Here is a 27,386-nt window from a genome sequence, read left to right on the forward strand (position 1 = left end):
GTTATCCAAAGCTGCTCTAATAGGATCTTACCAAATTAGGCTAGGCAGGGAGAACAACACGAACGGAGGAGGGGAGTGTCAATAGATTTTCAAGAAATTCCTTAACCCTACATCCATCGGTTACAAGTCCGGGACTCCGCTCGGAGTTTTCTCTACCAAGCGATGGACCCGGCACCCGCACGATGAATGCTGTGGAATGCTAAGATAACTCTTTTTTTTTGACAATAAGAGCCAAATATATGTTAACTGTTTTATGACGTCACGTAAACACTAAATCTTAACTTATCACTGAACCGATTTAGAAAATTCTTTTACCACTAGAAAGCCACGTTATTTTGTGAGCGTCATTGGCTATAATTTTATCCCCATAATCTCACGTGTACGGGAACTACGCGGGTGAAATCAGCGTTGGCTAGTATACAATATGTATTACCTAAGTCAAGAGTTGATTACCTAACTCCCACCAGTACCAGTGGGGGGTAAAAGCTCAATATGTGAGTTGGACTATTGCCAATAAGTGTATAACATTTTAAACGTTGAGCCATTCAACTAACAATTTAGAAGAAATGTCTTCTTTTATAACGAAATAGGAGTAAAAACTCCCATTTTACTGTTAGTAAAAGAAATATTTTTGTACCCGCATTGCGTAACCCAAAATCTCTATTGATAAGAGATAAGAGGCCTAAATAACGGGAAACGTCACGTGTAGCTGCAATATCTAATATTGACGGCCGCGTGGCGCAGTGGGTAGTGACCCTGCTTTCTGCATCCACGGCCGTGGGTTCGATTCCCACAACTGGATAATATTTGTGTGATGAGCATGGGTGTTTTCCAGTGTCTGTGTGTATTTATACATTATATAAGTATTTATATGTAGTATATAATTGTATATTAATATTATAATATCAACTATCTTAGCACCCATAACACAAGCTACTCTGTATGCTTACTTTGGGGCTAGATAGTGATGTGTATTGTTTAAGTATAATTATTATTATTATTATTTTATTAATCAACACAATATATATAGCCTCAAAAGCTCAACGGTAACAGCGATTGAACTCATCACCCGGGGGGTGGTGGTTCGATCCCCGCCCCGTTGGTCTATTGTTGTACCCACTCCTAGCACAGTCTTTCCTGACTAATTGGAGGAGAATGGGAATATTGGTCATATTATAAAAATATATGTCCTTTTAAAAAAAAAAAAATTGATTCAAGAATTTTTTTAAATTTCACCCAATTCCAAGGGGTGTGGGTTCAAATAAGATCTGGGGTATGCACCTCCAACTTTTCAGTTGTGTGCATTTTAAGAAAATTAAATATCACGAGTCTCAAACGGTGAAGGAAAAACATTATGAGGAAACCTGCATACCAGAGAATTTTCTCAATTCTCTGCGTGTGTGAAGTCTGCCAATCCGCGTTGGGCCAGCGTGGTGGACTATTGGTCTAACTCCTCTCACTCTTAATATGGGTTTATGATGATGATGATGATGATGACACTAACCCAAACCGGCTGCTGCCTTGTTCTTGTCATGCTGTTGCTGCAAATGCTTGTCGTTGTACACCTGGTGGTTGTGGATCAGCTCCACCTTCTCCACCCTCGGGGGCTGCTCCTCGAGCGGTTGCCGCTCTTGGTCCTGGAACACGACGACCAACAATTACAGATATGCTTCAGATAACATACAGTTGAAAATTATGAAAAACCCTGAAAAATTTTGATTACACTCTCGACCAAGTAAGTCATCAATATTCTCTTTCAGTGCGCTTTCATTTGAGACCCCATTCGAGTATATTTGCTGACATTCGGTTGTTCTTCCCCACTTTCATCCCCACAACTTTTAAACGGCTCAATCGATTTTCATCAAACATGTCTAAGAACACTCGCCCGAAAGTCAAGTTAATACAAAAAAACTCAATTGAAATCGCTTCATACGTTCGGGAGCATGGTGCCACAGACAGACAGGTCAAACTTATAACACCCCTCTTTTTGTTGTTTCCGTGGGAATACGGGGATATTAATATATATAGCCTAACCCCTCTCATTCTGAGAGGAGACTCGTGCTCAACACTATATGGGTTAATAATGAAGATGATATCAAATGACAGCAACTATTTCAATTTGGCTCCGCCACAAGACTCGCATCGTCACTCCTTTTATCAGCTTCACCCACAGATTAAGGCAGATAGAGCGCACGGTACAACGGTGTCGTAGCAGCTCCAAATACAAATTTCAAAAAACTAATACATTCCCGAGTCAGTACGACACGAAGCGTCGCATCAGTAACCAAGAAAAATGGCGTCTTATGTTTGTAAATATTTTAAAAATTGATCACAAAAACTAATAAAGAAATAGAGTATTTTTTTATTGGTTATTGATTAATTAATTATTGATTATTATATTAATTTACGTAATTGTTGTTAGTGTTAAATTTTGAAAAAAGTTTGTTTATGCGGATGCCAAGGAGACGCGTGACGTTTGTTTTTTATGGTTTTCAACGACTTCAGCACGCTGCTTCAGACTCTGTATGATCTTAACCTTCACCTAGACCTTCGTTTCGCTACGAGGTGCATCATTCAGTGAATACTCAATACTTACAGCGTTCCCGTTGTGATGGGAGGAGTCGTCGTGCGGCGGCGGCGTGGAATGGCACCTCGCACCAGCTACCGCCGCACCCAGCGTCGGCCAATCACCCGTGTCTGTGAAGTCTGAACCCTGAGGACAAAGAGAGAGTCAGGTTAACTGGATGCCCCACAGAACAGACAACTGACACTTTTAGCAATAGAAGTAGCAAGGGGGCGTGGCCCGCGTACACCCGGGTGTGCGGAACAACGCAAGCGTGTCTGCGCATGTACTGGCAGTCTTGTTTTGTTCTGTGACAAAAGGAATAAATAATATTCAACTGTAAAGTAAGCCCATATTCAGCTAAGCTCGAGTCTTCTATCAAAGAATGAGAGGGGAGGGAGAGTCCACCACGCTGCGCCCAATGCGGATTGGCCACTAATGCACAATTCTTTCAATTCCATATAAATTCGCGTTTACGTCAACGTCATAGTAAAAGCGAGCGTAATTAATAATTTCATGACATTCACGGGTTTTTCAAAATTTTTTTTTTTTGTTTTACCTGTCCATCCTGTTCCACTCTGGCCCAGCTTTTCCTGGCTCTGGCTTTCCGTCTGGTCGCCACGCCTGCCGTCATAATCACCCCTTTTTCCCCACTGGCAACACTTTCACTTATAACATCGTTCTTTTCATGTAGCAACACTATTTTTACGTCCTGTATTATGGCGAAACCCTGATCGTATTTTTATAACGACATAATTTTTTTTTAGAGTACACTTCGATTGTCCGCGTCTTTAAATCCAATAATATAATTTTAGTATGGCAATAGTTTTTCACAATGCACTGAGTTATTGATATGGATTGTATTTGTTTTGAATCGGCAACTTTTTGGATACTCTGTTTTTAACCGACTTCAAAAAAAGAAGGAGGTTATCAATTCGTCGGAATCTTTTTTTTTATGTATGTTCACCGATTACTCGAAGACGCCTGAACCGATATCAAAAATTATTTTTTTGTTTGAAAGGGTTTGTTTTCCAATTGGTCCCATAGTAATCTGATGATGGGATCCTGGAGAAATCGAGGGGAACTTTCGAATATTATAGGGGCTACTAGCGCGTTTATTAATGGTTTCTAAAGTATTTCAAAGCACGTTAATTTAATGAAGGTCTGGTGTCGTTCTGATGATGGAGCCGAAACAGAGATGAGGGAACTCCTCAACGGTTTACAGTAGCTGCCTTGTGTTTGGGCTTGATTAATTTGTATTGATGAGAACTTTACAGCAAAAGAGTGAGTTTTGCAGCAAAATAATCATCAAACAATTTATCTACGCTTTTTTTCTTAAGTATTGTCCTTTCCGTGATACAACGGCTCAAAGAATTGTAAAAATTATTTTATTTAATACATTAAAAATGGAGGACAAAATGTTTTTAACGGCGAGCTAGGCTCAAAAAGGACTCGTCTGAGGCCTTCCAATCAATATTACCCGGCATCAGCTTTAACACCGGACGAGATGAACGTACTATTAATACAGTGACATATAAAGAAATATCGGGCACATAATCATGTAAATTGTGGTGACATTTAGATGTAGCAGGAAGGATATATACCGGTTTTTTATTATTAAAATTTATTGGGAGTTTCGATTTCGTTTCGATATTACCGGTTTTGTTGTCGACTATAGGGCATGGTAATGGTCTGGTATATTTTTTACTTATTCTTTTTTTTTAAAGAATATTTGCTACTAGCGGACGCCCGCGACTTCGTCCGCCCTTAGACCTCTTTAATCCAGCCCTTACAGTAGTAAAAATGGAGTAATTTCTCCCGTTTTCCTAAAATTTCCCTTCACTGCTCTGCTCCTATTGATCGTAGCGTGATGAAAAGTATGTAACAGTACCAAGTTTCGTTAAAATCCCTTCGAGTAGTTTTTGTTTCTATAACGAACATATAGACAGACAGACATAAATTTTACTGATTGCATTTTTGGCATCAGTATCGACCACTAATCACCCCCTGATAGTTATTTTGGAAATATATATCATGTACAGAAGTGACCTCTCTACAGATTTATTATAAGACAGTATAGATTACATTCAAAGGAGAAACCCAGTCCCCATACAAATTCGGGCCCAAATCATACAAAAGATACATAGCTGATTTTTGGCCATAAATTAGGACAATTAAGTATAACTAACGAGGCCAATTTTTGAAGAAATCTATATTTGCCTAATCAGTTAAATTACTTATTACGGGTGGGCAATAATAATAATAATAAAGAGGTAACTATAGCTTGGCAACTTCGTTCGTAACACTCCCGATAATCCGCGCGGGCCGGGGGGGCGTGTAGCGATGAATGAAAAACTCACGACTGATGCACGTCACTTCCCTGTACGCACGATTTCACACCCACGCAGCCTTGCCCCCCGGCAATCGCATATCATGAGAGTGTCAACAACGAACTTACTAGACTATACAGTTCGTTTCATGTAGGATGGTGTGGGTGACAGTTCGTTTCACTCTTGAAAGCTTGCCGCGATTCACGATAATATAGTACGTATTATGTGTCATAAGGCAACTGTCACCGTAACCATGCTATCTGAAAAACACGTTAATTATATTTTTATTACTATAGAAATTGATCAATTATTAAATAATTAATCATCAAAACCATCAAAAACTAATTAACAAGTTGTTGTCAAGGAAAACAAAAGGGCGACGAGAGCATATCTATATTTCTTTACTCTAGCATAGCATTGGTACTAATTATTTTCGACTGTATTATAACTAGCGGACGCCCGCGACTTCGTCCGCGTGGAAATCATTGTAAACTTTAAACTCCTGTTTCACCATTTTAGGGGATGAATTTTGACCTATAAAGAAAACCTCAATAGGGATGATGACAGTTTTTTAAATTATATATAAATTAAGAGTATACTAATAGCAAAGCAATTTTGTAAAAGTAACAGGGTATCTGCGATCATTACTTTCGGAGCTACAGGGATTTAAAGGGTCAGAATTGCGGCGCTGCCGCGGATCCCAGAAGAACGCTCCATACGAAATAGCACGATTTAGTGACGTCGTTGGCTCGCTGATCATTAGGTTTGTATGGGCGTTCAAACAAAATTACTAATATCTTTGTTATTTGTGCGTTTATGTTTATAGTTCATTTAATAAAAAATGTCACATTTAATGTAAGGAAGCTAAAACTGTATGAATTTTCATCTAATTACGATAAAAAAAATTTAATATATTTTGAAATTTTATAATCTTATTTATTTTGCAAATATCCAGACAATCTTTGCTTTTTATGTATAAATCAGTTAACATTGACCTTATTTACCCGAATGTATCATAAAAATCAATATATTCAAACCTAGTCATCATCCCCATTGGCCCAGCCCTGGCAACAAACGTTCTACGTCTTGCCACATATACAACACACCAGTTATGTTAGTATACAAGAAAATCATTTAAAATTTCACATGTTTCACGCTTTAGACCTTGAGATATAATTGTAATATTTAGGTATTATTATCAGTCACACTCGCGCGTTATCAACACACCAGTCACCACATATGTATATTTCACGGGTTTTAAGAATACATTATACTATGCATACTGTTCTCTGTATGTTAGTCAGTTGTTGTGTTGAGAAATTTCAAGAGTATAAAAATTCAAAATTCATTTATTAATCAATTAGGCTTCGTTCACAAGCACTTTTGAAACGTCAAGTTATTTCATAATTTAATTTAATGGTGGTAATTATAGTCGAAAACTTAAATTAAAGTTACGTGGGTTCCAAATGCGCCTTGGTCCAAGAAGAGCCCACAACAAACTCAGCCGAGTATACTTTAATACTTTGTTAGTTCAGTGATTAACTTATGTGGCTTTGATTATGGATTGGATGGATTACGATCCTGGGACGGGCTTTGAAAGAACTGAACTTTCAGCTAAAATTCTCAGCCCGGACTTTAAAAGTTGGTGCTCTTATCACACTTCACACTAATATTATCACACTCACACTAATATTATAAAGGCGAAAGTTTGTGTGTAAATGTGTAAGTATGTTTGTTCCTACTTTACGCTGCGGTTACTGAAGCGATTTGCCTGAAATTTGGAATGGAAATGGATTTTACTCTGGATTAACACATAGGCTACTTTTCATCCCGGAAAAATCCATGGTTCCCGCGGGATTTCTGAAAAACTGAATTCCACGCGGACGAAGTCGCGTGCACCGGCTAGTAATCAATAAAATGTGATATTAATCGTTAAACTATTTATTTTTGCAAAAAATATATAACAAAATTAAAAATTTTGCAAAACTGCCAAAGGACATGAAATTAATAATTAATTACACTCTCGATCAAGTCATCAATATTCTCTTAGCGCTGTTATTTGAGACTACACTTGAGTTAATTTGCCGACATTCGGTTATTCTTCCCCACTTTAACCCCCAAGAACTTTTAAACGACTCAACCTATATTCATTAAACGTGTGTTTAATGAAAATACATTAAATGTAAGAACACTCGCACATAAATCACCTTTCATACAAAACAAACTAGATTGAAATCGCTTCTTCCGTTCAGGAGCTATGGCGCAAAGACAGACAGACAGACACGTCAAACTTATAACACCCCTCTTGTCGGGGGTTATTAAAGGTAGACCGCTACTAGACTAGAGCTTCGTGGTCACGTCATTTGACGTCAGATCATAGAATCAGGAGAGACTAGAAGTCATTCAATAACCTTGTATAAAGGTAGACCGCTACTAGACACCTTCGTGGTCACGTCATTTGACGTCAGATCATAGAATCAGGAGAGACTAGAAGTCGTTCAATAACCTTGTATAAAGGTAGACAGCATTAAGACACCGTCGTGGTCACGTCATTTGGCGTCAGATCAGAGAATCAGGAGAGACTAGAAGTCGTTCAATAACCTTTTATAAAGATAGACAGCTACTAGACACAATTGTGGTCACGTCATTTTACGTCAGGTCATAGAATCAGGAGAGACTAGAAGTCGTTCAATAACCTTGTATAAAGGTAGACCGCTACTAGACACCTTCGTGGTCACGTCATTTTACGTCAGGTCATAGAATCAGGAGAGACTAGAAGTCGTTTAATAACCTTGTATAAAGGTAGACCGCTATAAGACACCGTCGTGGTCACGTCATTTGGCGTCAGATCAGAGAATCAGGAGAGACTAGAAGTCGTTCAATAACCTTGTATAAAGGTAGACAGCTATAAGACACCGTCGTGGTCACGTCATTTGGCGTCAGATCAGAGAATCAGGAGAGACTAGAAGTCGTTCAATAACCTTGTATAAAGGTAGACAGCTATAAGACGCCATCGTGGTCACGTCATTTGGCGTCAGATCAGAGAATCAGGAGAGACTGGAAGTCGTTCAATAACCTTGTATAAAGGTAGACAGCTATAAGACGCCATCGTGGTCACGTCATTTGGCGTCAGATCAGAGAATCAGGAGAGACTGGAAGTCATTCAATAACCTTTTATAAAGGTAGACAGATACTAGACACCATTGTGGTCACGTCATTTTACGTCAGGTCAGAGGACACTCGTAGAAAGAATGTTTCTACAGCTAACTTAAAAAAAAAACTAAAACGAGGTCATTACCTGTGACATAACCGCACGTCAATCGCAAATGTGAAAGGTAAATGTACATAACGTGTTGTGGCGCGATAACGTCCAACGGTCGGATCGAATGCTAACTACCCGTGCGCGTTAACTTGACACCTGTGTACCTAGTGGAAGTTTTCAATATTTTCATACTGTTACTGTCGCGTTGACGTAAACGCGAATTTATATGGAATTGAAACAGTTGTGCAGTACTGCACTGTTTAAATTTTTTAGAAATTCGCGTTTACGTTAACGCGATAGTAACAGTATGAAACGTCCACTAGGCCCTCTGATTGTCTAGTGGCAGTTTTCATTCTGTGACAGTCGCGTAACGTAAACGCGAATTTCTATAGAATTGATACAGCGCCGTCTAGTGTCACTACTGCACAACTGTTTTTAATTCCATATAAAATCACGTTTACGTTAACGCGATAGTAACAGTAAGAAAATATTGAAAATTGCCACTAGGCACACTGAGTGTCTAGTGGCAGTTTTTAAGCTGTGACGGTCGCGTAACGTAAACGCGAATTTCTAAGGAATTGAAACAGCGCCATCTAGTGGCACTACTGCACAACTGTTTCAATTCCTTAGAAATTCTAGTTTACGTTTACGCGATAGTAACAGTATGAAAACATTGAAAACTGCCACTAGGCACTCAGTGTGCATATAGTGGGAGTTTTCAATATTTTCATACTGTTACTATAGCGTTGACGTAAACGTCACGTTGACATAAATTCACTATTTTTGACATATGCTAGTTGACATATACAGGACATTGTGGCTGTTAAGTTGGATAACTATTAATTGAGCAACAATAAAAAAAACAGCTGGTTAGTAACATACCATCTCGTACCGACGCTCAAATATTTTCATTACCTGGCAACCCAGTTACCTACCAGAATTAAGAATTTTAGTAAATACAAAAGTTATCTCGCGTCTCATCAAGATGAAGCTACTTACGGAAAATAGGGATGATGACAGTTTTTCAAATTGTATTTAAATTAAGAGTATGCTAAAAGTAAAGCAATTTTGTAAAAGGAACAGGGTATCTGCGATCATTACTTTCGGAGCTACAGCGATTTAAAGGGTCAGGTTTGCGACGCTGCCGCGGATCCCTGAAAAACACCCCATACAAAATGGTACGAAGTAATGACGTCGTAAGTAATGTAATGATCGTTCGATTTGAATGGACAGTCAAACAAAATTACTAATATCTTTGTTATTTGTGCGTTTGTTTATAGTTCACATATTGAAAAATGTCACATTTAATGTAAAGAAACTAAAACTGTATGAATTATAATTTATTTAATTAAATTAAAAATACGATAAAAGATTTTTAATAGATTTTGAACTTTTATAATCTCATTTATTTTGCAAATATCCAGACAATCTTTGTTTTTTATGTATAAATTAGTTAACATTGACCTTATTTACCCGAATGTATCATAATAAAAATCAATATATTCAAATCTAGTCATCATCCCCATTAACTTAATAGAAATTGGCTAATGAAAGTATAGATTGAAATCGCTCTCCAACTACAAAAAAAATCAGAGTAAATCCTCAAAATTATAGAGCAAATATTGGAATAACTGAGTTTAATAGTTATAGTATAGCTAGTAATGTATTCACAAACAAAAATCAATTTAAACAAATAATAAAAACGCAAATATTTTTAATTTGTTATAATGTTTTTTTTAATATGGCGGGCGATTTCAGTCTCTACTCCACAATGTAAAATGAAAAAAAAAATGCTCCACAGATCCTAGATTACACGTAACATATTTATAGTACAAAATAATCATTTCACATCCATACAAACACAATACAAACATCATTCGAGCCGGTCGTCAAGTAAATCCGCACGATCTATACAATGTAGGTATAATCAAGTGGCGACCTTGGCGGCAGAGCGAGAGGTCGGTCGGCGCGAGCGGGACGGCGAGAGCGGCGTAGTCTGGCGATACAACGTGGTCGCCACGCGGAGTTGTGCGCGAATTTGGAGGTTATCTTTTAATACTTCGAAGTTTTTACTTTAATTGAAATTGAACAAAAATAAGTTTAAAAACTATAAACCGTAATATATATATATATATATATATATATACATATATATATATTTATTCTTTACAAGTTAGCCCTTGACTACAGTCTCACGTGATGGTAAGCGATCTAAGATGGAAGCGGGCTAACTTGTTAGAAAATCCACACTTTTTTCGGTTTTTACACGGCATCGTACCGGAACGCTAAATAGCTTAGCGTTACGTCTACGCTGGTAGGGTGGTAACTAGCCACGGCTGAAGCCTCCCACAAGCTAAACCTGGACCAATTAAAAAATCCTCAATCGGCCCAGCTGTATAAATATAAAATTGAAAATTTTGGTAAACCCCCGAATGTCATGAAATTATTAATTACACTCTCGATCAAGTCATCAATATTCTCTTTCAGTGCGCTTTCATTTGAGACCGCACTCGAGTATATTTGCCGACATTCGGTTGTTCTTCCCCACTTTAACCCCCACAACTTTAAAACGGCTCAACCGATTTTCATCAAACATGTCTAAGAACACTCGCACATCGTTCGTTATCAACCCATATACGGCTCACTGCTGAGCTCGAGTCTCCTCTCAGAACGAGAAGGGTTAGGCCAATAGTCCACCACGCTGGCCCAATGCGGATTGGCAAAATTGTTGTCGCTAGGAGGAAGCTTATTTTGACGGCCTCCGTGACGCAGTAATATGGGGCAGTTGATTTACATTACGATTTACGGAGTAAGATGGAAAATTAAAAAAAAAAAAGAACTGAAAACTTCATCATGTGATACATCAAATAAAAGATCTTGATAAGAGCATTTTAAAAATATTTTTGTTAAATTTTTTAAAATAAATAGCTTGCAAGTTATTTTTTTTAATGACTGGTGTTTAGATATCTATAGTCTATGCATATTTAAAAATCTTAAAATAACCTAATAATGATAAACCACTATAAACTATGGTGCGAATGTCATTGACCATCGAAACATTGCATCATCGAATATTGGATGGAAAAAAAACACCTAAACGAATCAAAAAAAAATTGAAATCGAAGAAGCCCGTGTAAAAAGTGCAAATTCTATGTAATTTGATGTTCTTTTTACAAAGATATCTAAAAGTATTCAGTGATAGATAGGACAAAGAAAAAAAAATGTAGCTACTTTTCGAAGTATTTTTGGATTTGGATGTAAGTGGTGCTACCATGAGACCGAGTAAAGAGAAATAGACAAAATGTCGTCCAACGTCAGCGGAGTTGTCCCAGTTCCATCTCATTCGTCCCAAAACAATGAAAGAGATAGCGACATTTCTGGTTGCACCGCTGTTAGTTAGTTGTCTATTTCATCGTTGGTCGCACGTATGCCATCAATCCTACTGTATGATATCCACCAGTAGGAACCGGATGACATTAATTAGCTACATAGAATCTCAATTACGTTTATTACATGTTTATTTAGCAAACGTCAAAGATAGTGAATAGGCCAACTAAACCTTTAACTGTAAGTAGAACTGTTTAGTTCTGTCTGTGTGTAGGCAAAACTGAGAAGATAATGCCTAGTGGGAGTTTTCAATGTTTTCATACTGTGACTATCGCGTAAACGTAAACGTAAATTTCTAAGGAATTGAAACTGCGCCATCTAGTGGCACTGTTTCAGTGCCTAGAAATTCACGTTTACATTTACACGATTGTCACAGTATGAAAACATTGAAAAGTCCCACTTAGGCACTCTGTACAGTTTTCTCTAATATTTTTTATCGAAATTTCGATTAGATAAAACTGTACCGTTAATACTGAAGGTCTGTAGACCGCATAAAACTAAAGCCAAACAGACTTTCAAAAATAGAGAACAGCAATATAAGGTAAACAATTGTAGAACCATCCCAGACATTCCTCAAGTTTCGAACAGTGGAATTCGTTGACATTGTAGGGGCACCCCCAGGGGATCATTCAGTTGCTGAGTGTCAAATTTAACCTAGCTATTTGTTTGAGAATTAGACACTCAGCGGGTGAATGATCCCCTGGAGGAGTCCCTGCAACATCTATGTATTCCACTTTAAGACCCTATCGAAAATGAATTTAATATTCAATCGTGTTCGTACAAACTGCTTACCCTAAACGTAAGTCTTATGCACGCCATTAAGTGGGCATGAAGTAAGGCAGGAGCTATTTCTATCGACTATTGTAGCATTGTACAGTGCAGCGTCACGCTCGGTTGGAGCGACGTAATAATAATGTTTACATTTCATAAATAATAACCAACTTCCATATTGTTAGACGATTCACATCATTTATACAACATAGTGACGTGCACAAAGTCTATAACTAGGGTAGGCTAACAAACTGAGAGAGCCGTGATAGCCCAGTGGACCTCTGCCATCGATTTCGGAGGGTGTAGGTTGGAATCCGGTCTAGGGCATGTACCTTGAACTTTTCAGTTATGTGCATTTTAAGAAATTAAATATTGCGTCTCAAACGGTAAACTGTTGGCGGTAAACTTTACCGCTAAGCGATTTAGCGTTCCGGTACGATGTCGTGTAGAAACCGAAAGGGGTGAAGATTATCATCTTCCTCCTAACAAGTTAGCCCGCTTCTATTTTAGATTGCATCATCACTTATTAATTTATATTAATAAAAAAAAAGCTTTTACTACCTACTAATCCTTGCTACTGTAAGTAATATTATAAATAAATGAGTTCATTTGTTGACTTTTAACTAAAAATTCTTTCAAAAATTTAAAGCTGCATTATCAGCGAGTAGCACAGGCTTTATTTTATCTCTGTATTCCCACGGTTATGGGAAATACGCAGAATAAACCGCGGAAGTGATAAAATAAAATGCAATTTTATTATTTTTGAAAAAGCCCTGATCAAATAGCCTTTCTAACACTTCAGCGATTAAATTTAATCTCTATGGTATCTTACTTTGCTATCACGTTTTCGAGAACGTTTCTGTTTTGCACAAAATCATTTATTTTTTACGTACAGACCAATCAGCAAAATATTCATGGTTTGGTAAATAAAAAGTAACCATAAACGTAATAAAACGAGAGGTTTTAGTAATTCAATACAAAAAAAAAACAATAAAATCTATTTATAATATTAAGTACTAGCTGATGCCGCGCGGTTTCACCCGCGGGGTTTCCGTTCCCGTAGGAATATGGGGATAAAATATAGCCTATAGCCTTCCTCGATAAATGGGCTATCTAAAACTGAAAGAATTTTTCAAATCGGACCAGTAGTTCCTGAGATTAGCGCGTTCAAACAAACAAATAAACTATTCAGCTTTATAATATTAGTATAGATTGAAATGTCTGTCTGTGTTTTCTCAAGTGCTAAAAGTTATTTACACATGACTAAAACACAAACAATCTATTTTAAAAATTTTGTCTGTCTGTTTCTCCAGACTAACCTATGAATTTTTTTCAAATCGGACCAGTAGTTCCTAAGATTAGCGCGTTCAATCAATCAAACAAACAAACAAAGTCTTTAGCTTTATAATAATACTTATAGATATTATATATATGTAATATATATATATATATATATATATATAATCTTCTCTACTATATAAAAATAAGTCGGGTTTTCCTTCCTGACGCTATAACTCCAGAACGCACGAACCAATTTCCACGGGTTTGCATTCGTTGGAAAGGTCTCGGGCTCCGTGAGGTTTATAGCACAGAAAATTCAGAAAAAGGTAGGGGTAGGGTAGGGGCAGGGTAGGGGTAATGTAGGGGTAGGGCACGGGTAGGGTACATCGAGTTTCACGCGGACGAAGTCGCGGGCGTCCGCTAGTAATCTATACTTATAGATAGATAACTGTTTCTCGGAATCCGGAGCTGCTAGTACTGTCCCCTGTCTCATAAATCTCATAAAACTCATAAATAACACTAATCGACATACCGCAGATACAAAACATTATTATGTAACAGTTTTATTGTATTAGATTATGTATTGTATATCTAGGTGTGTGTGTTCTGATGATAAGTGTTACATGACGCAATCCGCGAAAATGCCGTAGGTAGCAGGGTTGCCAACAGTTGTTCAGAAAAATATAATATTTTTAGCAATAATGCTAAAACTGTATACAATTTTAACTGCACAGATTTTTCTAATAGACCTCTTTAATCCGGGTCTATAAACTGCCTCCCTGGCAAATTTCAGCTTTGCACATCAAGCGGTTTTCGAGATTTTGTGATGACCTTTCTCATTTATAAATTACTAGCTGACGCCGCGCGGTTTTACCCGCGTGGTTCCCGGTCCCGTAGGAAATAGGAATATGGGGATAATATATAGCCTATAGCCTTCCTCGATAAATGGGCTATCTAACACAGAAAGAATGTTTCAAATAGGACCAGTAGTTTCTGAGATTAGCGCGTTCAATCAAACAAACAAACTCTTCAGCTTTATTATATTAGAATAGTATAGATGATTGTGCATAATTCTTGAAAAAAATTAGTGTTTTAAGAAATTTCAAAATTCAACCTCAAAACGCGGTTTGGGTTTTCCATTCTATTCGACTTTCCATACAAACTTTTAACTGCAATTTCACCCACTTCTCTTTTTATTTTAGGGATAAAGTGAAAAAGTCACAATTCATTTATTTCAAATAGGTTTAGTTTACAAGCTCTTTCGAAACGTCAGGTAATATTAAACTTAAGATAATGGTGATAATAATTATTCGAAAACTTAAAATTAAATTTACGAGGGTTCCAAATGCGCCTTGGTCCGAGAAGAGCCCACAACAAACTCAGCCAGGTTTATCCTTAAAAATAAAAAGTAGCCTATGTTCCGCTCCAAGGGCCCATTTATCATAATACCAAAATTAATCTTGATCGGTTCAGCATTTTAGCTGTGAAAAGGTAACAGACAGACAGACAGACTCACTTTCACATTTATAAATATTAGATGAATATAGTACGATTGGCAACCCTAGTAGGTAGGTACGTACATATGAAGGTCGCGGCAAATTGGTCACTATGTCTCTGATAGCGGGCGCCACTAGCTAATTATTGAGAGTTATTTACCTATATACTCTACTACTTTTTTACTATATTGTACTCGTGATAGCTCAGTGGATATGACCTCTGCCTCCGATTCCGGAGGGTGTGGGTTCAAATCCGGTCAGGGGCATGCACCTCCAACTTTTCAGTTGTGTGCATTTTAAGAAATTAAATATCACGTGTCTCAATCGGTGAAGGAAAACATCGTGAGGAAACCTGCATACCAGAGAATTATCTTAATTCTCTGCGTGTGTAGTCCGCCAATCCGCATTGGGCCAGCGTGGTGGACTATTGGCCTAACCCCTCTCATTCTGAGAGGAGACTCGAGCTCAGCAGTGAGCTGAATATGGGTTGAGAATGATGATTTACCTATATGATAACATGCTATGAATAAGATCGCGTCTATAGAACTCGGTCGCTTATTCTTTTTAGGGTCCCGCACGTCTAGATAAGAAACCGTACAAGTGCGATTGGAACTGGCCCATCGAGGGTTCCATACAAACAAATTCGCCCTAAATTAAAACCTCATCATGATAAGTGACGTATTAATTAAATTATATCTTTATCGTGGTTTCTGAATGAACCACGATAAAGAACTGTTTTTGAATCTGAAGTTTATGATTTCATCGGCTTGGGTTAATGCATCACTGTGTTGGCAACGTTTTCAAAGTAATCAGAAGGTAGCACATACGATATTATTTTTCCTTTATAAGTTTATTTTGTGATTTTGAAGTCGGTTGAATTTTATTGTTAAAAATATTTTATTTTTCTGTTTTTAGTGTCCTACGAGTAGCATAGTGAACGAAAGCGCAGTACGAGAAATTTCGTTATTTTAATTTTAACACAAAATTACTGAACCGATTTTCATGAAAATCAAATGGAACCAATCTGGAAGTATTTCTTCTCTTTCAAATTAAAAAAAAAATTCAAAATTGGTTCAGAAATTATGAAGCTATGAGGTAACAAACAATAAAAAAAAAGTTACATCGAGTGGCCTTTATGATTTTTTTTAACTCTCCTGCGTATCCTTACTCAGAAGTTTATATTTTTATTTGATACGGAACCCTAAAAGAAATTTTGCATTTCCAAGAAGGCATCTCCTGTAGTTATGTTTTATCGTTCGGCGGTAAATCCTACCTACTGATAAAGAGTAGAATACGCCTTTGTTACGAAAATCGTTACTAGTTGACTAATATGCTGTTTCTGACTGGCTTCCTATACAAAGAAAACTAAAATCCGTTTGATGCGATGCGTCCGACACGTACGATGCGGATATGTGGATCCATATGCTCACATTAACTCGTTCGCTGCGTGCGTTACGAGGTTTTTTGACCTCATACTAAAACTTTATGTGGTGCGGTACGAGGTTCATCGTAACTCTAGGAGACACTAAACTTACGAGGTCAATTGGGCTCGCACCGCAGCGAACGTATTAACTGTGCATTTCGATTCTAATATTAATTATTTCTAATTATCCCTACCTACGGAATCCTCGGTGGGCGAATCCGGCTCGCACTTGTCCTGTTTTTTTAACCCGATGAATTATTACTAAACAGCACGTTTTCAATATGAATCAAATGCGTGATATCACCACAAAAGACGGACGTGTGTGGTTTAGTAAACAACGTCTCAGTTAATGGAACCACGGCAACAGTTGACAATTGTATGTTTACACTCACCACTGAGTGTGTAAGTGTGACAAGGCTGATTATCTACGATTCATAGGAAAATTACATTTCATTAGCCCCGCGGTTTTACCCGCGTAGCGTCCGTTCCCGTAGGAATTCGGAGATAAAATATAGCATATGTAACTCGGCGAAGATGTCGATTTCTACTGGTGCAAGAATAGTAGTAAAAGGGTCTTAAATTGTTCATTAGCATTCTACTAGATTAAAAAATATATATTATTTAAACTAATAATTTTAAATTGTTCATTACGAATATTATTTATTTAAACGACAATATCGACATTAAAAATCTCGTCGTTTTATCGTGGTATGTTTTAATAGATATAAATATATAATTTTTAAATAAATATATAACTTTTATTAATTGATATCAACATATTTCGGACCCTTATTCAATGTCCTACACGAAATTTATATTTTTCATATTAAATTTGATATGAGTCAACTACCCTATTTTTAAAATCAGTCGAGTAAGTTTTTGAGCTAATTCGTAACAAAAAATTATATTTGATCTAACTACAAACAAACGTAGTTTGATCAGATAAAAAATATATATCTATGGCACAAACCTAATCCATCCAAATAAGGAATCCTCTGCACACATATGTCTATGTATATATTGGTGGTTACCAAATATATATCACGCCAAATGCCACACATGTGACCGGTTTGAGTCCGTACCGACGGGTTTTAATACGAATATGTGAGAGCTAAAACTTTACTTATTGCCTTGGTGGACCAATGGTTGAGTTGTTTACGAGGTCCTAGATTTAACACTCCCGTGATATGCAGGCGACGGGGGGAAAGACTGCACGGGTGTGAAATCGTGCGTGCGAGGAAGGGATCAGTCGTCGGTATTTCATTCATCGCTACCCCCCTCCCGGCCCGCGCGGCCCATCTGGAGTGTCACAAATGAAGTTGTCTAGCTATATTATCCACCATGCCCCCCCCACTACAGATAGGCGAGCTGATGCGGTTACAGACCTGCAGTTTTAACTGTACAGTCGAACTGTACAGTTAAAACGTCCGTGAACATAGAACTGTACCGTTTTGACTGTACAATTTATTTTTAACCGACTTCAAAAAAAGGAGGAGGTTTCTCAGTTCGACCGTATATCTATATTAATATTATAAATCTGAAGAGTTTGTTTGTTTGTTTGTTTGATTGATTGAACGCGCTAATCTAAGGAACTACCTACTGGTCCGATTTGAAAAATTCTTTCAGTGTTAGATAGCCCATTTATCGAGGAAGGCTATAGGCTATATATTATCCCCATAATTATACGGGAACGGGAACCACGCGCGTGAAACCGCGCGGCGTCAGCTAGTAGTCTAATGAAATTTCGATTACATTTTAGATAGCGGACAGGCTATTTGAAATGCACCCCTATGATAAGGGTATCAAGCGTGTTTTTTTAAACTATTCATGTTATTAATCCCGAAAATATCCATGTTTCACCAGGAATTTGTGAAAAAGTAATATTTACGCGAAGTCGCGGGCGTCCACTAGTGCATAAATATAAGATGTATCTTGTGTATGGTGCAACGATTTTGTAACGCAACACTAATTTTAATAAAATATTTCTTGCGTCAACTTTGCGTAATTTATCATTTGATAAAATATACGAAATGACCTTTCGCAATACACTCCGCGGTCTCTTTCCAACTCATATACTAATGTACTATCATCATCATCACATCAGCCGATGGAGTCCACTGCAGGACATAGGCCTTTTGTAGGCACTTCCAAACATCACGATACTGAGCCACCAGCGAATACCTGCGACTCGCTTGATGTCGTCAGTCGACCAACACTGCGCTTACTAGTGCGGGGTCGCCATTCCAGCACCTTGGGACCTTAACGGCCATCGGCTCTTCGAACTATGTGCCCATTGCCACTTCCGCTTCGCGACTCGCTGAGCTATGTGACTTTGGTTCTTCTGCGGATCTCCTCATTTCTGATTCGATCACGCAGAGATACTCCTAACATAGCTCGTTCCATCGCCCGCTGTGTGACTCTGAGCCTTCTTATGAGGCCCATAGTTAGCGACCTACTACTACTAATGTACTATACCTTCGGAATAACCCAAAACTACATTTATGTTTTTTCAAAATAGGCTCGTTGACCCTTTTTTTTTTAAATGGTTTAAAATTGTTCAATATCGTTCTACTAGATTGAAAAAAAAAAATATCGTATTTTTTTGGAGACGTGATTACATGAAAATTTTAATTTTTAAATATTTTTTACTATCTGTCGGTCATTGTGGTCTATATTTCAGATTTTCAGCAGAATTTTCAACATCGGTCCAGTAGTTTCGAAGCCTATATGTAACAAACAATCAATCAAATCTTTCCTATTTACCTAAAATATGAAATAAGTTTAGATTTAAATATACATACAGACAGACGCGACAAAGGACTTTACTATTAAATAATACAGAGTACTTTTTTTAAATAATATGTATACACTAGCGGACGCCCGCGACTACGTCCGCGTGGAAGTCAATGTAAACCTTCAACCCCTATTTCACCACTTGATGGTTTGAATTTTAAAAATTCTTGAATCACGTTATATTTCTTATTTTTTTTATGATTTATGACCAAATTTTTAAAACTGTAACTCTAAAAATGACGGACTTTCTATGCAAACTTTCAACCCCTATTTCATCCCTTTGGGGGTAGATTTGATCCTTTCTTAGCGGATGCCTACGTCATAACATCTACCTGCACGCCAAATGTCAGCCCGATCCGTCCAGTGGTTTGTGCTGTGCGTCGATAGATCACTATGTCAGTCAGTCCTTTGAGTTTTATATATTTAAATTTGCATGTGTAATTAAAAAGCCTAATAACACCGAAAAAGGTTGCCTACCCCTGCCATAAGCCTACGACATCAAGTTGAAAAAAACCCAGCTTAAATACTTAAGGTTGATAACAACTGTCCATTATAACAATGAAGCAGCTATTTTGTGTTTTACAATCTCGATTTCAATGAAATTATCAGCAGGTATTTTAAAAGCGTGGCTTTTTTTATTTATATTTCGCACTGTTTGCAATTGATTCTTTTTAGGGTTCCGTATAGCAAAAAAAGGAACCACTTTCCGGATATTGTTAGGCATTTTGGGTGACTCTTTTATATTTTAATATATATATTAAAAGGTCATATTCCTACTTCAGAAAAGAAAAAAAAAAACCGTCAGCTTATATGATCGCTTTTCATTTGTCTATCTCGACAACGCGTGATTCAGGTTACAGTACCTAGAAAGCTGCGACAAAGTCAAACTTTCAAGATAACGTAAAAAATTAACGACTATTTACTCCACAGAAAACCACGTATATTTTGTCAAATTTTTTAAGGTATTTTTCGTTGACATAGAACTATGAAATTTATGAATAATAAGTCTTATATTACAAGTATGAAAACACCTGTCTGACTGACGAAACTATACATTTGCAAATAAATAATGAAAAAATTGACAAAAATATACATTTCTTATCAACTTAGGAGAAGGCATTTGCATATAAATATCAATGACGAGCGGACCCGGTCAAGCTTCGCTTTGACTTACTGCACTTATTCCCTACCCCTACCCTAGATCACGTTTAATAGTCAAGGGGTAGTAAGCCCGAGATAATTTTTTTTTTTTTATTCTTTACAAGTTAGCCCTTGACTACAATCTCACCTGATGGTAAGTGATGATGCAGTCTAAGATGGAAGCGGGCTAACTTGTTAGGAGGTGGATGAAAATCCCCACCCCTTTTCGGTTTCTACCCGACATCGTACTGGAACGCTAAATCGCTTGACGGTACGTCTTTGTCGGTAGGGTGGTAACTAGCCACGGCCGAAGCCTCCCACCAGCCAGACCTGGACAAATTGAGAAAATCTCAATCTGCCCAGCCGGGGATCAAACCCAGGACCTCCGTCTTGTAAATCCACCGCGCATACCACTGCGCCACGGAGGCCGTCAATCAATTATTAATCGACGTTATGCAAATATGCATCTAAAAAGTACTGAACCCGTGACGGGCAGTCCTACTCGCACTTGCCCAGTTTCTGTTTGTAAGAATTGTTTTTCACAGTTTCATATTTCTTTTTACGCAACAAATAATGCCAAGTCACCGTGCTTCATTATAAAGACGTCAAAATGTTATATTTTTTGGAAACTTTTCTGTAATTTTGAGTACAGTAGGTATTTTTATTTTGCCATATTATAGACAGACAAGAAACAAAACTGCCTAGTTGATCAAATAGTTAGCCTATGCAATTTTGGATCATGAAAGAAAGAAAGAAAGAAAATGAGATATTAGTGTAAATAATACAAGTCTTCGATTCATTATCTTCTATATCTATACTTATAATAAATCTCTAGAGAGGTAAATTCTGTACATGAAATATATTTCCAAAATAACTATCAGGGGGTGATTAGTGGTCGATACTGATACCAAAAATGCAATCAGTAAAATTTTTGTTTGTCTGTCTGTATGTTCGTTATAGAAACAAAAACTACTTGACGGATTTTAACGAAATTATTCTTCATACTCCTGGGCAGGTTATAGTATACTTTTCATCACGCTACGATCAATAGGAGCAGAGCAGTGAAGGGAAATGTTGGGAAAACGGGAGAAGTTACTCCATTTTTACAGCGATACTACTGTAAGGACTGGATTAAAGAGGTCTAAGGGCGGATGAAGTCGCGAGCATCTGCTAGTGTCATATAAATGCGAAAGGTCAATCATCACACAATCTCGAAAACCCGCTTGATTATTTGGCAGGGAGGTAGTTTATAGTTAATAGGTATCCACTAAGAACGGATTCTGTGACAGGGCCGGATTAAAGAGGTCTAAGGGCGGACGTAGTCGCGGGCGTCCGCTTGTTTTAAATATAGTAACTGGACCAACCAGTTTAAAGACTTTAAAGTCTTTAACACGTTCGCTGCGTCACTGATTTTTCAGTACTTTACCAATACAATACGAGGTTTTTTGACCTCGTACTAAAACTTTTGTGGCGTGGTGCGAGGTTAATTGACCTCGTACTGTGCAACACGAGGTTAATTGACCTCGTACCGTGCAATACGGGGTTTTTTGACCTCGCACTAAAACTGTGGTGTGGTACGAGGTTAATTGACCTCGTACCGCAGTGAACGTGTTAAAACAGTGTCACTCGTATCGCCTCAGGACAAGTAAAGCAAAAGTTATTTCGATATTTAAAATGCGATTAAAATCAAGGATATTGCCGCCCAGAGACAATCCGTTTTTTTTTTCATTATCTTATAAAACAGGTTTTACACAGACAAGACTAAATTATTACATCGGACTTCGGAAAAACGGTGAAAGGACCTTGGGTTTTTGCTCAAGTGTTATTAATTATCATGTTTCTTCTATTTAAAATTAAATATTTATTGTGGTTGACATTTTGATTTAAATTTTTAAGCGAGCATATCTTGTAGTAATATTTTAATGAGGTAAAGTTTGTGGTATGGAATGTGAATCACTGAATATACAGTTTCTGGTATTGAATGGGGTGATCACTGGATCTACTGGACCGATTTGAAAAAATCTTTCACCGTTGGGAAGCTACACTATCCCCGAGTGCTATAGGCTATATTTTATACCCCGTATTCCTACGGGAACGGGAACTACGAGGGTGAAACCGCGCGGCGTATGCTTGTAATATTATAAAGAGGTAAAAGTTTGTGGTGTTGTTAAGGATAAATAAATATAAATTCAAATTTATTTCAATTAGGCTTAGTTTACAAGCACTTTTGAAAAGTCAAGTTATGGTGGTAATTTAAAATTAAAGTTACGAGGGTCCCAAACGCGCCTCGGTCGGAGAAGAGCCCACAACAAACTCAGCCAAGTTAATAATAATTATCTGAATCTACTGAACCGATTTGGAAAATTCTTTTACTACCAGAAAGCCACGTTATTTGCGAGTGTCATAGGGCTGCGCTGTACGCGGCTGTAACCGATTGGCGTCAGCTAGTACCATATATATATAAAGAAAGACATTTACATCTATTAGATAGCTTCCACACTTTTCTAAGTTGGTTAATAAACGCTATGCCGTTCGGCTTTGTAGGGTGGTAAAGTTTTAGGGTCGTAATCAAGGGTCGCACCCTTGTATATCGCGCTAAGATATTGCAAGGGCCACGTAAAAAGAACAATTGTGATTGTATTCGGATTGTGAGCTTGGAATTTATAAAATTAGCAAACAATATACAACTGTAGTGCATTATACAATTAACTAGTGCTTACTATCTATATCATTAATGTGTGAAGCGAAAACGTGCGTTTAATAAACTTAACCGAACGTTTTTATACACCTGTTTGAGAAAATTACGCGAACTTTAGAACGTGACAAGTCAAAATCTATTATAGATTTTGACTTGTCACGTTTTAGAAGGAAGAGGTGCATAAAATTATTTCACATTTTTTTTATTTTCCACTATCCAACGCCCCTTGGTTTCACTCGCATAGCTCCCGTTCCTGTAGAAATACCGAGATAAAAGCCTATATACAATAAAAGGCTGTGACACTCATAAGTAACGTGAGTGTTACAGGCTTTTATTTTATTTTTATTACTTAAATAGTTTTCAAAATAGATTCAATAAATCCAAATATTACACCCTAGAATACCACATCCTTTACCACTTTATAATATTCGTATGTATAGATAAAGTTCAAAATTATGCTCGGTGATGGGTTGTCACTATTGTTAAAGATTATTGAGAAATATGTATAAAGCCCGAGTGCACATTTTACATGGCACCATTTATATAGAAATATAAATATACCCTCGTCACATTGAAATGTATACGTAGGCATTTATATATAAATAAAATCGATTTAGATAGAACTTTGTAATAAAAATAGACGAATTTATAGAGATAGGATAAATATTATTTTTACATTATGAAACCGACGCGTTCAACGGTTTGCCTCTCACCAAGTGTCTGGTAGAGATCGCTTTAGCGATAAGACCGCCTTTACACACTATTGTTGAAATTTTTTTTTCTTGTATGTGTAAGACATATAACATATTATATATTATATGTACTTATATGTTTGTTTCCGTGAGTGTAAAATATTTTTTTTTAAATAAATAATTAAATATCCAAAGGTTGTCTGGCCAATATGGCTATCACACTAATCACACTAGTATATAAATGCGAAAGTTTGTGTGTAAGTGTGTATGTTTGTTCCTCCTTTACGCGACAACTTAAGCGATTCGGCTGAAATTTGGAAAGGAAATAGCTTTTACTCTGGATTAACACATAGGCTACTTTTCATCCCGGAAAAACCCATGGTTCCCGCGGGATTTGTGAAAAACTGAATTCCACGCGGGCGTCCGCTAGTTACAATTGCAAATACTTGTTTATTGTGATTTCTTCTATTTTCTTTGTTATTGTTTTTCTTTAAATATAAAAATAAATATTTTTACTAACACTAAAGTAGTACTTAGCCATTACACTTATAGCATAAAAAATCTATACTAATATTATAAAGCTGAAGAGTTTGTTTGTTTGTTTGATTGAACGCGCTAATCTCTGGAACTACTGGTCCGATTTGAAAAATTCTTTCAGTGTTAGATAGCCCATTTATCGAGGAAGGCTATAGGTTATATATTATCCCCGTATTCCAACGGGAACGGGAAACACGCGGGTGAAACCGCGCGGCGTCGGCTAGTAATCAATAAAATGAAAATATCACGAAGCATAAAAGCAAATAAAAAATACATTTTAATTGCATTCTTATCAACAAACAAACACGTTTCCAAACGTGGAATATTTGCGAAAATCTTACCACCGTAGCAAAACAAACCGTGAAAAACAAACTGCATTCCATAAACCGAAACAAATCTACCAACGCAAGTAATAATAATAACATAAATTAGGGATGATGACAGTTTTTTAAATTGTATATAAATTAAGAGTATGCTAATAGTAAAGCAATTTTGTAAAAGTAACAGGTTATCTGTGATCATTACTTTCGGAGCTACAGGGATTTAAAGGGTCCGATTTGCGGCGCTGCCGCGGATCCCTGAAAAACGCCCCATACAAAATGGTACGAACTAGTGACGTCGTTGGCTCGCTGATCGTTAGGTTTGTATGGGCGTTCAAACAAAATTACTAATATCTTTGTTATTTGTGCGTTTGTGTTTATAGTTCATTTATTAAAAAGTTACACATTTAATGTAAGGAAGCTAAAACTGTATGAATTTTCAATTAATTACGATAAAAGATTTTTAATAGATTTTGAAATTTTATAATCTCATTTATTTTGCAAATATCCAAACAATCTTCGCTTTTTATGAATAAATTAGTTAACATTGACCCAAATGTATCATAAAAATCAATATATTCACAACTAGTCATCATCCCCATTGAAAATTATGAAAAACCCCCGAAGGTCATGAAATTATTAATTACACTCTCGACCAAGTCATCTCATTCTCTTTCAGTGCGCTTTCATTTGAGACCCCACTCGAGTATATTTGCAGACATTCGGTTGTTCTTCCCCACTTTCACCCCCCACAACTTTTAAACGGCTCAACTGATTTTCGTCAAACAAGTCTAAGAACACTTTTTTTTATTCTCTACAAGTTAGCACTACAATCTTACCTGATGGTAAGTTAGTGATGATGCAATCTAAGGTGAAAGCGGGCTAACTTGTTAGGAGGAGGATGAAATCCACACTCCTTCCGATTTTTACACGACATCGTACCAGAACGCTAAATCGCTTGGCGGTACGTATTTGTCGGTAGGGTGGTAACAAGCCACGGCCGAAGCCTCCCACCAGCCAGACCTGGACCAATTAAGAAAACCTCAATCGGCCCAGCCGGGGATCGAACCCAGGACCTCCGACCTGAGTCACGTGAGTTTAGCCGTGTTTCATAACACTCACGATAGTTTAAATTCTAAAACTAGATGGATGCAGGCTAATTTAAATCTCGACAAAAAATCATGGTTTTCGCTAGATTTACGAAAAATAGAAATCTTATGCAAACAGAGCCGTGTGCGTCCGCTAGTAAAAAATAATATAGAATCGACATGATAAAATACCTAATTCTGTGGATAATGCACGTCACAGAAATAAAATTTATTGATAAAACAGCTTACACTCGTATTATTATAACTAGCGGACGCCCGCGACTTCGATCGCCTTTAGACCTCCTTAATCCGGCCCTGTCGCAAATTCCGTTCTTAGTGGACAACTACTAACTATAAACTAATTTTCATCTTTGTAAGTTTTTCTATATATTAAGATTTACTTGCCGACGCTCCGCGATTTCACTCGCGTAGTTCCCATTTCCGTGAAAATACGGGGATATAATAAAGTTCATGACACTCGCAAATAACGTGGCTTTTAGTGGTGAAAGAATTTTCAAAATCAAGAAAGTTCAGTAGATCCAGACATTACCTCCTACATCACCCAGAAACTTCATCTCTTTATGTACTCAGAGGCATAATATGACGCGAATGTATTAAAATGGGCGGATAATTGTGCCTCTGAGTATATTAGTATTGACAGGCGCGATGGCCGAGTAAGTTAGCCAATGCGGCTTCGAATCAAAATATCCTAGGTTTGAAATATATTGAGTTTTTCTTAGTAGGTAGATGACGCTCTTTTTAATTAACTACGCCATTACTACATATATTTATAGTGATCGTAATAAAGTCAAATATTATCGCAATAGACCCCCTTAACACGTATTGAAAGCAAAGGCTATACGCGCCATATCCCCTTCGCTATAACGAAAGGCCATTAAAAATATCATAAAATCATGAGCATTCATAATGTAGGTTTTAAATTCGAAATTCGAACAACATACGCGTGAAAAGAAAAAGAAAACGAAAAAAAAAACAAAACACTTCATACAGATAATTAATTTACCACAAGCAATAATCGAAATGAAAACACGACACTTAAAACACCCACGACTAGAGCACAGACAAACGTAGACGTTTTCAAATAGAGAACAGCCGATTTATTAGCATACTACGTATTTAAAATTTAAATTGTGTTCTAAAATTCCAAATTCGAAATAGCGCGGGAACCGCGTGCACCGAGCGCGCCGCTTAGCGTCCGACTGGCCTAGTCTAGTGATGGCCGAATGTCGATTGGTTGGGAGTACGTAGACGGAGAATAAGTTTTCATTTAGGCCGGCTACATATAGTAAGATTTTTCTGTCAAGACAATATTTGACCAATGCCAGAAGGCACTTTGATTGAATATAAAATAAGCTCCCCGACTGGCCTAGTGATGGCCGAATGTCGAATGGAGAATAAGTTTTCATTAAGGCCGGCTGCAATATAGTAAGATTTTTTTCTGACAGAAAATATGACACATGCCATATGACACTGATTGAAAATAAGCTCTCTGACTGGCCTAGTGATGGCCGAATGTCGATTGGTTGGGAGTATGTAGACGGAGAATAAGAGAAAATATTGTAAGATTTTTCTGTCAAGACAATA

The 27,386-nt window shown here is 37.2% G+C and overlaps 1 protein-coding gene across 5 annotated transcripts in view; it reads right to left on the minus strand.

Annotated features, from left to right (window-relative positions):
- LOC112054185 (la-related protein 1) overlaps positions 1 to 27,386 on the minus strand; it is a 93,919-nt gene that overhangs the window by 34,178 nt on the left and 32,355 nt on the right. For 3 of the 5 annotated variants that reach the window (XM_052890410.1, XM_052890411.1, XM_052890409.1), the window contains exons 4-5: positions 2,597 to 2,713; positions 1,505 to 1,637 (exon numbers count right to left, since the gene is read on the minus strand). In XM_052890410.1, the coding sequence (XP_052746370.1) occupies positions 1,505 to 1,637; positions 2,597 to 2,713 (250 nt within the window). Of the gene's footprint in view, positions 1 to 1,504; positions 1,638 to 2,596; positions 2,714 to 3,122; positions 3,353 to 26,790; positions 27,009 to 27,386 lie in introns of those variants that run through there. The other 2 variants (XM_052890412.1, XM_052890413.1) reach the window with 2 other exon arrangements.

This window comes from Bicyclus anynana, chromosome 27 (genome assembly GCF_947172395.1).
Source record: "Bicyclus anynana chromosome 27, ilBicAnyn1.1, whole genome shotgun sequence".
NCBI classification, from domain to species: domain Eukaryota; kingdom Metazoa; phylum Arthropoda; class Insecta; order Lepidoptera; family Nymphalidae; genus Bicyclus; species Bicyclus anynana.